This window comes from Lemur catta, chromosome 5, assembly GCF_020740605.2.
Source record: "Lemur catta isolate mLemCat1 chromosome 5, mLemCat1.pri, whole genome shotgun sequence".
Classification (NCBI taxonomy): Eukaryota; Metazoa; Chordata; class Mammalia; order Primates; family Lemuridae; genus Lemur; species Lemur catta.
The window spans coordinates 62092935-62108745 of NC_059132.1; the positions used below are offsets into that span (position 1 = coordinate 62092935).

General features: G+C 37.2%; 1 protein-coding gene across 1 annotated transcript; it reads left to right on the forward strand.

The window, feature by feature from the left end:
- Positions 1-2461: 2461 nt before the first annotated feature.
- GMNN (geminin DNA replication inhibitor) lies at positions 2462-15525 on the forward strand. Its single transcript, XM_045551907.1, has 7 exons — positions 2462-2640; positions 4416-4491; positions 7861-7938; positions 10543-10690; positions 13181-13263; positions 13530-13640; positions 15113-15525. Exons 2-7 carry the CDS (start codon positions 4441-4443, stop codon positions 15272-15274), a joined length of 633 nt encoding a protein of 210 aa, XP_045407863.1. The 5' UTR covers positions 2462-2640; positions 4416-4440; the 3' UTR covers positions 15275-15525.
- The last annotated feature ends 286 nt before the right edge of the window (positions 15526-15811 follow it).

A 15811-nucleotide genomic window follows, 5' to 3' on the forward strand; every position in this document is an offset into this window, starting at 1 on the left:
CGGCACTGTCAAAAAAATAAAATAAATAAAATTAAATTTAAAAAAAAAGGAAAACAAAAAAATATAACAGGAGACACAAATGTGAGCCATATCTTTAATTAAAAAAAATTTTTTTTAGATAGGCGTGGTGGCTCATGCCTATAATCCTAGCACGTTGCAACCTCAAACTCCTGGGCTCAAATGATCCTGCTGCCTTAGCCTCTCCAGTAGCTGGGACTACATGCACCTGCCACTGTTAGGTTTTAGTATGAAACTGTCGGTTATGGCTGAAGAATGACCAGACACGCCAAACTTAGGCAAGCATGAAAATGAGGTTTATTGAAGAACGATAGGATTATAGGGCAAGAGCAAGATATAGGTTTACAGAGCATAGTACATATGCCATGGATGATGACCCAACCCATTGTCGCAGCTGGGCAAGCAAAAGGAAGGGCAAAGAGAGCGACTGGCTATGATCTGCGTCCTATTTTATAGTGTCTGGATAGGGACCTCCCTTGTGGTTCAGAGGTCATCATGGAACCATTTTGATTAGACAATCGGGAGTCACATGACCTGAGCCTTAACTACACATGTGGGTTCTAGGTCACTTTCTGGACTTTATGGTACCCATGAGGCTTGACCTGTAGGCTAGAGGCCTCTCCGTTTTTTTGCAGCTGGCATGCCAAGTTCTGATTGGCAGATTCATAGGGTATTTTCGCCTCCCCCAGGTATGGAGAATCAGGGTTGGGCAGGACCAAGATTAGGTCAACAGCACCCACTTTCGTCCCTAGGAGACCCGGAATCCCTCACCATCTGCCTAACACCACCACACCCAGATAATTTTTCTATTTTTGGTAGAGACAGGTCTTGCTCTGGCTCAGGCTGGTTTCGAACTCCTAACTTCAAGCAATCCTCCCAGCCTCCGCCTCCCAGAGTGATAGGATTACAGCTGTGAGGCACCATGCCCAGCCTACATATTTTTTAAATGATTAGGCTATACCTTTCTTACCCATTTCAACTCAACAGAAATCAGCTTCCACTAGCTTGCCACAATATTCTTTGTCAGTGATCTCTATCATATGGATGAATGAATGGACAGTGGAAGCCAGATTTATTATTTTGACTGGCTGGTGTTTCAAAGTCAAAGAATACAATGCTTATACTTAACACCAGTGTATTTATTTCGGAATTTATTCTGGAAACCCAGTCTTCTGATAGTTTTCCAATCAATGGATTCCTTGCTTTGTGAATTTGGGTTTTATATATTTCCTCCTAACAAAGCTAGATCCATACAACTATGCCTCGTACATTTTGAGCTCGATCAAAAAGAAATCCAGTGGGAAGATGGGCACGCACAATCACACAGTATACAGTGCAGAAAGCATTTCTTAAAGGCGATGCAGTGTGTACAGTTAGTATTAATAGATATTTCCTTCCTTGTGAGAAAATGATACTCCCATAAAAAGAAATGGGAAAACAGACTCGTATTAATATCTATTGCAGGTGTAAACAAAAGCCTTTACTCCAGTGAGCCCAAATGTACTATGTTTACAGCGCATTTATCTGGGAATTTCATACAATTAAAAAAAGTCTACGCACAATTATTACTACGGTTTTCCTACTTCTTCAAATTGCAATGGCAGTTGTATTTTCAGTTCCTAGAACAGTACTTGGTACTATTAGGCGTTCAAGGACTAGTTGTAGGATTAACTGATCACCGAATTACGTCTTCCAGAGCAACTCTTACCGCACCACACCATAGTCAAAATATGAAAAAGCCAAAGTATAAAAGCTCTTAACACAACTAGGCGTCCTGGCCGGGCGCGGTGGCTCACGCCAGTAATCCCAGCACTCTGGGAGGCCGACGCGGGAGGATCGCTTGAGCTCAGAGTTCAAACCCAGCCTGAGCAAGAGCGGGACCCGTCTCTACTAAAAATAGAAAAAATTAGCCGGGGGTGGTGGCTCCGGTCTGTAGTCTCAGTTATTCAGGAGGCTGAGGCAGTAGGATTGCTTGAGCCCAGGAGTTTGAGGTTGCTGTGAGCTGGGCTGACGCTACTGCACTTTAGCACCGGCAACAGAGCAAGACTCCGTCTCCAAAAAAAAAAAAAAAAAAAAAAATGACAAGCTAAATGCCCCCCCCCCAACAACAACAACAAAAAACACAACTAGGAGTCCGCGGAACCGGGGCTATACACAAACATACGTTACATACTATACATACAATATTTTGTTCTCCCGGCGTTAATATCCAATGAGAACAGAGTGCCCCACCCCACGCTCTCGTCAAGGGCAAAAGGAAGTTCCAAGAGTAGGGTTGAAGGGCAGGGTCAGAGGGCACTGACCTCCCCGCCCGCAGAAAATCGTCAGCCTCCGTTTTCAGGGACACGCTACCGGTTGCCGCGCAGGCGCAGGAAGGGGCGGGGCCGAAGCAGCAAAGGCGAGAGTCGATTCGCCAGATTCTGGCGGGCCCCGCCCCTCGCCTTGCGTCAGGTGGTCACGTGGTCGTCCGGGAGCGGACGAACGGAGTTGATAAGGATTTACTGCAGCGCGCGCTAGCTCTCCAGCGACTGGGGGGACCAACGTAGTTTGCTGTGGACGTTGCCCGAGGCGCCGCCGCCACAGCTGCCTGTCTTTGCTACGAGGATTGAGCGTATCACCCCAGTAAGTATGAGAGGGGTGGCAGGAGGTGGGTATGCAGGAGCGCAAGATGTCCAGCTTCTAGGCCATCCGCTTTCGCTCCTGCCAACCTGAAGCCGCGTACTTTGGTAGCTGCGGGGCCGCGGCCAGGATAAAAGTGATTGTTGAACGGTCGCGGGAGCCTGGGCGGGGGAGGGTGATGTGGCTAGGGGCTGCCCCATTGGCTGGGTCGATTTTGGCGCGCTCTCGCTTCCGCGCTCCCTATTGGCTGGAGGGCGCCGTGCCGAGGCGCGCGCAGCGGTTGGTGGGCTCCGGCGCGCGGGCCGCCTCCTCCGCCCCTTCGCTGGGCACTGGGCCTCCGAGATCCGCCCGCCGAGTCCCGGTTTGGGGTGGTGCAGCCGAGTGTAGGACGGCCTCTTGCCAGTTCAGTAACTGGTCGTGATTTAAGGGGATCCGTAAACTTGACTTGTGGGAAAAGGTCGCTGAATCCTGCATCTGCCTTTAAAAAAAGATATTCGTGTTGGTGACACTGGTTTCGCCTGTGCATCCGCGCTTCCTTTGGACCTTGTCCTATAAGGGTTTTTAAACTGGTAGTTTAAAAGAACTAGAGTATAAAAAGCATGGGTGCAAGGTTGTTGACACGGGTGTAGTAAACTTGGGAAGAATTAGACTTACTTGATCAGTGGCTTTCAGTTTTTTTCGTACTAAAGCACATTTTATGTCGCAATTTAGGACGCAGCCACCTAACTAAATTAGACGTTTCACGAAGCAATACTTATTTCTCACATGCAGTGCGCTCTGATATTTTCTCGTCTCTTCCATTCTGTTCAGTTGCATTTTTCTAAACGGGATTGCTCATGACCTACTAAATGATTTTGGGATCCCAGCACACGACCTGCAGTTTGAAAAACATTGCCCTGGCTATGCTTAATGGGTTCCAACCAACATTTTCTTAACATGAAATAGAATAGAAAATAGGATGCACTGCATACAATTAGATTAAATTTTGTTTCTTAAGCTTTTTCGTTTGCATGTGTGCTAGGGCATGGCGTAAAATGTATTAATACAAGAAGTGGGTCAAAGTTTGAAAGCCACTGCACTGACTAAAGGCATGGCCACAAAAATCAGGGAGATCTCTTAGCAAGGCACAGACATGGCAGGGGGATTCAGATGTTGAGTTTGGAGTGAATCCGGCCCAGTGGTCTAGTTAACCACATTATATGTCCCTTTATCTCCTGTTCCCTCATCCTTGTTTGCTAGTCCTTCAGTTCATGTTTGTGAGTAAACATTTCCTTACAAACGTAAATGCACAATCTCGTTTGACTGGATATTAAGTCACTCTTAAGTTATTGCCAGAGCCAATACGATAATAAAATCATAGCTTACATCTGCCTTTAAAACTGCCAAGTTAAGATGCTATTAGGAATGGATTTCGGCATACCCAAGTGCCTGTGTGTTTTGCTTTTCATGGTGACCATTTCTTAGATCTTCGAGAGCCCTGTATTTAATTCAGGACACTATGGTTTGTAAATTTGTTAAAATACATAATTTCCTTTTTGTAACAAGATATTTTTCAGCCATAATTATTGTGTGTGTGTGTGTGTATGTATAAAGTATAGATATTGAACGGTACTAATGTTGGTCACCCTAGTCACTGACAGGCTGAGTTTGAGTTGAGTGAGAAAAGATAATAGTTCTACCACATAATAGTATGACTTTTGTACTCGTAAGTACTTTCAACAAGAAAAATCTAGACTCCACCTTCAGGTGCAAACCATATTCTGTTTTTTAATTACTAGTCTTTTGTGCTCCTCGAGCTGTGTAATGAATTCCAGTATGAAGCAGAAACAAGAAGGAAGCAAAGAGAATGTAAAGGTATGTGATAGAATAACTTTAATCTTTTATAGGAAACATATGGTTAAAAGTATTTTAACGTAATTTAGCCAAGTTTAACCTGGCTATAATTTCTTTGAACCTTGATTTGCTAAATTTTTCCTTTTTTTTCAAAAAAAATTTAATGAAAGTAGAGGATACAAGTTGAGTTCCTTTACATGTATCTATTGTGTAGTGATGAAATCTAGGCTTTTGTACTCATGTCCTGAGTAGAGTTACTGAATTTTTAATCAGAAGATATGTAACAATAGAGAACTTTAAAAAAAATTAATTATGGTTGAATATTAAGTCTCACCCAAGAATATGGGATATCTTTTATTTTGGTCTTTAATTTCTTTCAACAACATCTTGTAGTTTTCTGAGTCTGAGTTTTACATTACTTTTGTTACATTACTTTTGTTAAATTTTTTTTCTGAGTTTTTACTCTTTTTTTTTTTGGATAGAGTCTCACTCTGTTGCCCAGGCTAGAGTGCCATGGCGTCAGCCTAGCTCACAGCAACCTCAAACTCCTGGGCTCAAGTGATCTTTCTGCCTCAGCCTACTGAGTAGCTGGGACTATGGGCATGCACCACCATGCCCGTCTAATTTTTTTTCTATATATGTTTTTAGCTGTCCGGATAATTTCTTTCCATTTTTAGTAGAGATGGGGTCTCGCTCTTGGCTCAGGCTGGTCTCGAACTCCTGACCTCAAGTGATCCTCCCATCTCGGCTTCCCAGAGTGCTAGGATTACAGGTGTGAGCCACCGTGCCTGGCCTTTACTGAAAATATTGCAAGCATTTATTCTTATGACAATAGGGTAGAGTTTGTTTAGTTTTGAGTTTGTAATTTTGACTGGGTTTATCTTTATGGTTCTAAATGAATTTACAGTTTAGCTAGGTCCTATCACACAACTTAAACTGTCTGAGTATCCTGGAAATTAATTGTTCTACATCTTCAGGAAAGCTATCAATTTGCAGATTTGAATTAAGCAGAGGAAATAAAACCCATTGATAAGTGTAAGGAAGTACCTTTTGATGGGTTGTTTTTGTTTGTCTTGCTTTTCTCAAAATCTTTACATTATTTTTCTTGGATTATAATTCTTGTTGATAATTTTTAAATTTTATTCCATCTGCTTCCATTTAGCAAAACGATATATATCGTACCACTGTGCTTTGTATATATTAAACTTTTTGTTATGAAAATTTTCAAATATTTAAAACTAGAATCAGTAGTAGGATAATAATTTGTTTTCCCAGCTTCATTATTTATCACTATATGGCCAATCTCGTTTCATCTATATCATCATTTACCCCCTTTTCTTTCAGTGGATTATTTTGAAGCAAATCACAGCCAAATAATTTATGTAATTCCAGCAGATCTTTACATTTAAAAAAAAAAAGTCTAATGTTTACTAGCTACACTAAAACAATCTTCAGGCATGGTGGTTCATGCCTGTAATCCCAGCACTTTGGGAGGCTGAGGTGGGAGAATCTCTTGAGACCAGGAGTTCAAGACCAGCCTAGACAACATAAGGAGACCCAATCTTTAAAAAACTAAATGAAAAAAATTAGCGTAGCCTGATGGTGTGTACCTGTAGTCCCAGCTACTTGGGAAACTGGGGAGGCTGAAGCAGGAGGATCACTTGAGCCCAGGAGTTTGAGGCTGCAGTGAGCTATGATTGTGCCACTGCCCTCTAGTCCTGGCAACAGAGGGAGACTCTGTCTCAAAAACAACAAAATAAAACTATCTTCAATATAAAGGGAACTGATTTCTATTTGATTTGGGTTCTATCTCCAAAACTGAGACCTTGAATGGGTTAGTTAGCATTTCGGTGTCAGTTTAACTCATCTGTGAAATGAGGGAATTGAACTAGAACTAGATCTTTTCCAGTTGTGTGCAAAATTCTGTGTCAGTGTACTTTTGTGTACATTTTTTGGGGAGAAGGTTCACAGAATATTAAATTGTTTTCTAAAAAGGTTAAGACCCATTAACATATAAGAAACTTCCTGGCTCTAAAAGTCTATTATTCCAATGCATAATCTGTATAAGAAAATAATAATAATAATATTACATTTTTTTAAAGGCCAGAATCTATAAAACTTATAAAAGTTAAATCTTAGAAATGGTTATTTTTTTCCTGTGGCAGTAACTTTGTAACTTAGCTGACTTCTTTGACCATTATTAACAGCAAGCATTTAAATGAATTAACACCTCCTATTATTAAGGTTGCAAAATTATATTTTCTTCTATTTGTCTGGAGACTGTTAACTAATCTATAATCTAAATTATTTCTGAAATGTTGCTGTAATATTTGTTCTCACAGTAGCTGGCATTTGTCCTTCAGTTAAATAGTGAGATAATAATCAGCAATAGAAATTTTACCGTGGGAAAGGTGAACTCTTCTCATGTGAAGTATAGTGTGGAGTCAGTAACTTTCTCACGCTGCTACAGTATCATGTTCTGGCTAACCTTGTTTGAGTATTCACCATTGTTTGCTGTCCCATGGTGGCAGTATAACTAATGATTTTTTGCAAAAATAGAGCTTTCAGATCAGGAAATATACAGGAAGGTATTTACATATTATAAGGAAGGCAATATTTTTTCCCCAAAACAATAGCTTGGGCATTTTAGAGTATTTTAGTATGCCTTAAGCACTGACATTTTAACTGTCTTCTCATGAATGGGCTTGAAGCAGAACTGCTTCTATAATTAGGTAGTTGTTGAGGTGGGATGTTTGTTACACGTGTACTGGTTTTGTGCAAAGTATGTTCTTGAAAATTATATTCCTTTGGTGAAAATGTATGAAACTGTATGGGGATATTCGTGATAAGTATTTTGCAGTGTAAATAATGAATCTTTTCCCCCAATTTACCTTTTTTGTGAATTCATACCATAAATGTTATGATATTTGGATTTATGAAAGTAGAGTGCCTCTAAGTTTCTAGTTTCTGTGTAGAAGATCTTTTTAAAGAGAATACAGATATTCCTGTCATGAACTATTAATTTGAGCAGAGAAATTTGGTTATATTTGTTTTAACTAGATGTGATTAATTGACAAAACGATTATAGCAAGAGCATATATTGAGAGAAAATATTACTTGTTTGTGTCTAGTTTGGATGGTATGATCCATTCTAAAGGAATTTCTTCAAACTTTAGTTTAATTTTGGGAAATAACAAGTTTGCCAGTTGACTAAGTCAGTGTCTTGTTCATATGTAATATTATAAAATTATATAGCAGATTAAATATTAGTATTCTTAGTGGTTTTTTTTTCCAAATTAGAGTAAAGTAAGATTAACTATAGAAAAACTCAGTAACTAAATAATTATATAACAACTCAGTACACAGATAATGAATTATCTTGACTTTTAGAACAGTCCTGTCCCAAGAAGAACTCTGAAGATGATTCAGCCTTCTGTAGCTGGATCTCTTGTTGGAAGAGAAAATGAGGTATGTATTATAGGGCTAAAATGGGGTACAGGTGAGACTACATCTACATTAAAAATATTTTTAAGATTTTCTTGGTCAAAACATATAAATTGTTGAAATTTGGAAATGATTTAAGAATAACAATTACATATTCCCCGAAGAGGTTTGTTTTAATTATTCAAGTTAGGAATATCAAAATCGCTGTGAATACCTGTAGTAGAACTGGAATGATGTAATAATTCCGGTAATGTTTGATGTTTTGAGATTCTTTCATTTACCCCTGTGTGTAAATGATGAAATCATGGATGAGCATGTCTATACTTTTACAGATTGAAAATATTACCTTTCCATGGTACTGTATTTAAATACAATAAAAATAATTTCAGGTAAGCCTTAGACCCAAGTCTAATCCAAAATAATTGTTGCAAATAAAATTTCTAAAATGTTACTATACATTTTAGTGGACAAGTTGTATAACTTTTTAAAAGATCCAAAGATGTCAAAAAGGTACAGACATATGAGTTCTTTCTCTCTCTCTCTCTCTCTTTTTTTTTTTTTTTTTGGTAAGTGCACTTTATTTCTTTTTTTCTCTTTCTTTTTTTTAAATAGATTTAGGGTATGTAAGTGCAGTTTTGTTAGATGGATATAATGCATAGTGGTGAAGCCTAGGCTTTTAGTGTAACCATCACCCAAATAGTGTACATGGTACCCATTAAGTAATTTTTCATCCCACCCTACTTTCTCACCCTCTTACCCTTTCAAATCTCCAGTGTTTATTATTCCTCTCTATGACCATGTATATACATTGTTTGGCTCCCACTTATATGTGAGAATGTGCAGTATTTGACTTTTTGTTTCTGAGTTATTTCACTTAAGATAATGGCCTCCAGTTCCATCTGTGTTGCTATAAAAGACATGATTTCATTCTTTTTAATGGCTGAGTAGTATTCCATGGTGTGTGTGTACACACGTGTGTGTGTATATACATGTATGTACACACACACACACACTACATTTTCTGTATCAGGTCATCCATTGATGGACACTTAGGTTGATTCCACATCTTTGCTATTGTGAATGGTACTATGATAAACAAATGAGTGCAGGTGTCTTTTTGATATAATGATTTCTTTCCCTTTGGGTAGATACCCAGTAGTGGGATTGTTGGATTGAATGGTAATTCTATTTTCAGTTCTTTGAGAAATCTCCATATGGTTTTTCGTAGAGGTTGTACTAATTTACATTCCCACCAATAGTGTATAAGCATTTTCTTTTCTCTGCATCCTTGACAACGTCTGTTATTTTTTGACTTTTTTTTTTTTTTTTTTTTTTTTTTTGAGACAGAGGTCTCGCTCTTGCTCAGGCTGGTCTTGAACTCCTGAGCTCAAGCTATCCGCCTGCCTCAGCCTACCAGAATGCTAGGATTACAGGCGTGAGGCACTGGGTCTGGCCTCTTGATTTTTTAATAATAGCCATTCTGACTAGTGGTGGATGATATTGTGGTTTTAGTTTGCATTTCTCTGATTAGTGATGTTGAGCATTTTTTCTTATGCTTATTGGCCATTTGTATGTCTTTTGAAAAATGTTCATGTCATTTGCTCACTTTTTAATGGGGTCATTTGTTTTATTGAGTTGAGCTCCTTGTAGATTCTGGATATTAGAACTTTGTTGCATGTATAGTTTGCAAATGTTTTTTCCCATTATGTAGTTTGTCTGTTGGTTTTGTTGATTATTTCTTTTGCTGTGCAGAAGCTTTTTTGTTTAAGCCCCTTTTGTCTATTTTTGTTCTTGTTGCATTTGCTTTTGAGGACTTAATCATGAATTCTTTGCCTAGGCCAGTGCCCAGAAGAGTGTTTCCTAAATTTTCTTCTAGAATTTTTGTAGTTTCAGGTCTTACATTTAAGTCCTCAATCCATCTTGAGTTAATTTTTGTATATGGTGAGAGACGTGGGTTTCATTCTTCTGCATATGGCTATCCTGTTTTCCTAGCACCATTTATTGAACAGGATGTCCTTTCCCAAGTGTATGTTTTTGTTGATTTTGTCAAAGATCAGTTGGGTGTAGGTATGTGGCTTTATTTCTGGGTTCTCTTTTTCTGTTCCATTAATGTGTGTGTCTGTTTTTATACCAGTACTATGCTGTTTTGGTTACTGTAGCCTTGTAATATAATTTGAAGTCAAGTAATGTGATGCCTCCAGTTTTGTTCTTTTTGCCTATGATTGCTTTGGCTATTCAAGCTCTTTTTTGGTTCCGTATGAATTTTAGGATCATTTTTTCTAATGCTTCTACAAATGACATTGGTATTTTGATAGGAATTGCATTGAATGTATAGATTGCTTTGGACGGTATGGTTATTTTAATGATATTGATTATTCTAATCCATGAGCATGGGGTGTTTTTCAATTTGTTTATGTTATACACAATTTCTTTCTTGTTTTATGGTTTTCTTTGTAGATATCTTTCACCTTGGTTAAATGTGTTAATAGGTATTTTATTTTGTACCTTATTGTAAATGGGATTGACTTGTTCATTAGTTCTCTTTTTTAAATACATAAATGACAAAACCACCCTGCTTTCTTCTTCATTAAATCAAAGTAATATGGTTGATAAGTGTTTCCATTATAGTTAACCAAAGGCTTATCCAAAAGGAAACACTGGAATGACCAAATAACATCTAAGACTTCCAGCCCTGAAGTTGTTATTGACCCAGAATACAGTGAAAATAAAAATCTTGGAAAAGTCACCCAAGAAGCATTTGATCTTATGGTTAAAGGTATGAAAAAAATATAACTTTTGTCTTAAAATTTTAAATTGTAAGGTAAACTTTGTTAATATTGTTAAGAATTCTACCTATAACCTCTTAATCTGGGGATACTATTTGTCAATACTTTAAAATTGCTATGATTGTAAATATACAAACACTATAAATTTGAATGGGTGTAACCATTTGTTTTTTTTTTTCATCAACATCAGGAAATAAGTAACCATTTGTTTGGCAAGATGTGGATGATATTAAGGAAAAGGATTGTGATTAATATGACAGCTTTGATATTGGTTTGCCTTGTAAGAGTTTATAAGACCTGGAAATAGGCTTTTTAGAGGAAAAGTGTTTAGAGAATAAACTTGAAGTGTGAAAGGAATTTGCATATTCTGGGAGAATATGAAATAATGGAGCTAATAAAAACATGAATGAAGTAAAGGGGGTGAAGATGAATGAGAAGCATTATAATTGTATTAAATACTAGTTTTTAGTGGAATGGTGGTAGAAATCAAAAGAAGCTAATGTTTTATAACCATTATGAAGGTTATTACTTCTGTACTAATTATAGATCATTGGATATTAATTACTGATGGGAAAATTGATTTGCTCAAGGTCACAGTAACATTTGGGCTCGTTCTGAGTTGCTTGGAAGACGGTAAGGAAGAAAGCAAGTAGGCAGTAGGGTTTTTTTTTTCCCCTTGAGACAGGGTCTTGCCCTGTCACCCTGGCTGAAGTGCAGTGGCCCAGTTGTAGCTCACTGCAGCCTTGAACTCCTAGGCTCAAGCAATACTCCTCCCTTAGTCTCCCAAGCAGCTAGAACTACCGGCCTGTGCCACCCAGGTCTGGCTGACAGTAGGGTTTTATTAGGCAAGGTTAACTGGATAGAAATAAGGAGGTTCTTTAATAATATTGTAGAATAAAGAAAAGGATTTGTGACACTCATGTCTGATTTGGTTAAAAATTAAATCAACAAGGATCAGTTAAAAATAACTACTGTAGTTAAATATCAAAGGAAACAACTATATATTATATTGCTAGTAAAACCACAGATGAAAAAATTATCCCTGTAACCTGAACACAGAACTCTGACCACAGACTCTCAGTGGGATATGTTATTAAAAATTAAAAGAACTTTATTAAATTTATTGGCAGTAGTATTTGTAGTAATTTTGAAAAAATTGTATATATTTTAGGACTGAGCAAATGAGTAATATGTTGATGTTGTTGGGAGCTAGGTTCATATAATAATATGGTGAATAGAAATGCAAATATGGAATGGTGAAGGAAATGAAGAACTGTGTTATTGAATTGGAATTGGGGTTGTCAGTATAAACTGATTTTTTTTTAAGAAGTACTACATTTCTTAGCTCTGCCACTGAAAGATCCTAGAAACAAATGATACCCCAGTAGCAAGGAGCACACCAGGCATCCAGGTTTTGGTTCACTGACTTTCAGTGAAGCTCCTTGGTGAAATTGCTGATTCTGTGTCTGGGACAGAAATTATAGGATTATCCTGGATGTCATGTCAGAAAATAAAGAAGTACTCAAAAACTGATGGACATGTTTAAGGAACACAAGAGTCATCTTGAAAGGATTTCGACTGACTACATTTGGGAAAGTTAGAGCATCAAAAGGAATAATGAAGGCCGGGCACAGTGGCTCACGCCTATAATCCTAGCACTCTGGGAGGCTGAGGCAGGTGGATTGCTTAAGATCAGGAGTTCAAGACCAGCCTCAGCAAGAGCTAGACCTGTCTCTACAAAAAATAGAAAAATTAGCCGGCCGTGGTGGCATGCACCTGTAGTCCCAGCTATTTGGGAGGCAAAGGCAGGAAGATCGCTTGAGCCCAGGAGTTTGAGGTTGTAGTGAGCTATGAAAACTCCACTGTACTCCAGCCAGGGGCAACAGAGCGAGACTCTGTCTCATAAAAAAGAATAATTACAAGAATGAATTATAATACATTGATTTTAAAAAAAAAGGACTTACGAATCCATACTGAAGTTCTTTTTACAGAATAATGCCAACTACTATATATTATAAGGAATTACATAAATTAAAAAATTGCTGTTTTTCATCCAAAATAGAAGTAATAGTGAATAGTAATATTTAACCCAGAAATACCAATGGAGTTAAATTGGGTAAAAAGTTGTTGGGGAATAGAGTATTTACACAAACTCAAAAGATTTTACTCCGTAGATCATTTATTAATTACTGAAGTTAAAAGATATCTTTAGAAGGGAGAAATCTGGTAGATAGCATCTTAGTAAAATTTAACGTCTCTAGTATTATAACAAATTGATGTGTGCTTCCTGATGATACACTGAGGATACAACATACTTATACAATATTCCTGCCAAAGATGTTTAGTTTGAATCTAATCATGGAAACAGAAGTCCAAAATTAAGGGCAATGTACAAAATAAATGATCTGGACTTTTCAAAAATGTAAATGTTAAATACAAATTTGTATAATCAAAAAACGTTGTAAAAATCTTCATTTTAGAAAATCCATCCTCTCAATATTGGAAAGAAATGGCAGAAAAGCGGAGGAAGGTTCTCTATGAAGCACTTAAGGAAAATGAGAAAGTATGTATTGAGCATAATTTGTACCATTTTTAAAAATTACAGGATTGTTTTGCTGCTTAGCATATTTGATTAGAGAAATATAAACTAGTTTTAATATTGGCATAGGAAAAGTTTAAGTAGAAAGGCAACTCCGTTCCCAGAATTATTGTAAAGAATGAATGCTGTTGAAACATGTCTATCAGTTATATACATTGAAGCATGTAACTTGATTTATAGCATAGCTATATGTATTCTATGGAATATTGAACTTTATTTATGTTATATAGCTTTATAAAGAAATTGAACAAAAGGACAATGAAATTGCCCGCCTAAAAAAGGAGAATAAAGAATTGGCAGAAGTAGCAGAACATGTACAGTATATGGCAGAGGTAATAGAGGTAGGTAATTTAATATTCACCTGATATATAAAATCATCTTTTTTTCTATAAAGTTGAGGCGGTAGTATAAGCAGTGTTTGGGCTTTGGAATCAGATTTCCTGGGTTTGAGTCTGAGCTTCCTGCCTAACACCATTAAGTTTGTTGATTAGAGTGGGTTAATTTATCCTGTCAGGACTTCATTTTCCTCATCTATAAAGTGGGAATAATGAGGCCTACTTTATAGGTTTGTTATGAGAATTAAATGAGTTATAACAGATGGACAATTGTGAGGAGTACTTGCAGATATGAGTCCAATAACTGTTAACTATTATTAAGCAAAAGAATCTCTATTTTCTTACAGAGTTATTAAAAGTAATTAACTTATGTCTGAAAGATAAGGAAAATTATTTCATAGTTGACATATTTTTATGTAGTTTTTATTTTAACTTTAATACCAGCATGACATTACTGACATTTATAAAACTGTTAATTGGCACATTAAATAAGTTTGGTGGTTTTATCTGACTTTTAAAAAGTTTGGGGCCGGGCGCGGTGGCTCACGCCTGTAATCCTAGCCCTCTGGGAGGCCGAGGCAGGTGGATCGCTCGAGGTCAGGAGTTCGAGACCAGCCTGAACGAGACCCCGTCTCTACTAAAAATAGAAATAAACTATCTGGACAACTAAAAATATATATAGAAAAAATTAGCCGGGCATGGTGGCACATACCTGTAGTCCCAGCTACTCGGGAGGCTGAGGCAGTAGGATTGCTTGAGCCCAGGAGTTTGAGGTTGCTGTGAGCGAGGCTGACGCCACGGCACTCACTCTAGCCCGGGCAACAAAGTGACACTCTGTCTCAAAAAAAAAAAAAAAAAAAAGTTTGTAAGTTTCCTGGTGGTCTAGTGGTAAAAATTAAAGAAAAAAAAAGTTTGTAAGTAGCTAATGTATCTGTAAGAACTAGCCTGATGACTGTTACTTTACCAGGTTTGGCCTAAAAATGGTTTTAAGATTTATTTATGTTTGCAAAAAATTCATCTTGCTGATAGGAAAAAGTTTTGTAAATCAAAACTTTTTGTGTACTGAATTGCAGCCTTACATTTTAGAACTCTGATAGAATTAATGTTTGAAGTTTTTATTTGGAAGTATTGTGGCAGCTCTCTCTTAACTGCCTTTAAAGTATTGGTCCACAGCTGATTGGAAATGTAGAACACCTGGTTCTTCACTGCAGCTCACCAATAGAGAAGTACCAATTTAAATTATGCTCTGAAACCATTTCAGTGCTTTAAAAAAATGGGTAAATTACTTAACACGTGACTTTGCTGGCATATGACCTAGCATGGTAGAGATTTAGAAATAACACTGTTTATAAGTGAATTTAGAGGAGCAAGATGAGAAGAATCTCGTTGCAACATCAAAGGTCAGCCGTATCAGCATACTGATAATGAAGTTAGGTTTTAAAGTTTTTACAAAAAATTTTTGGTTTATTCTTTAAAAGAGACTGAATGGTGGACCTCTGGATAACTTTGAATCACCGGATAGTCGGGAATTTGATTCTGAAGAGGAAACTGGTGAGGATTCTGAAGTGGAAGACTCAGAAATTGGCACATGTGCTGAAAGAATTGTATCTTCCTCTACGGATGCAGAACCATGTATGTGAAATTCATTAATATTTGACTCTTGAGAAATATACTGCCAAGGTTTACATCCACTGTAGTTCTTTATAGTAGAGTACATAGTTACATAATGCAAACTCTGGACTCAAACTTCCTTGTTTGAATCCTGGGACCTTATTGTATTAAAATACAGATACTGTGTATTTTTAATCTGATGTTTTATGTAAATAGCATTTTCTCAGTTGTCAGACATGACTTGTGTATATGACTTAATAAACTTCAATCTTCTATTGAACACTGTATAATTTGGAATAATGAAGTATAAGGAATCTGTGTAGAAAATTTATATGCTTTTATATTTTTCTTTTTCTTTTTTCTTTGCAGCCAGCTTACTCTAGAGATATATGCTTTTATATTGTTTTCTTTTTAGTCCTCTGCTAATTATCTTGGAAGAAACAAGGGTAAAATGAATTTATCCCCATTTATATTGAGAGAGTTTAATTCCTAAACCTGGTTGTACATCATGCTCACTGTAGGTACTATTTAGATTCTTACCAAATAGTTTTTGGGTGGAGCATGAG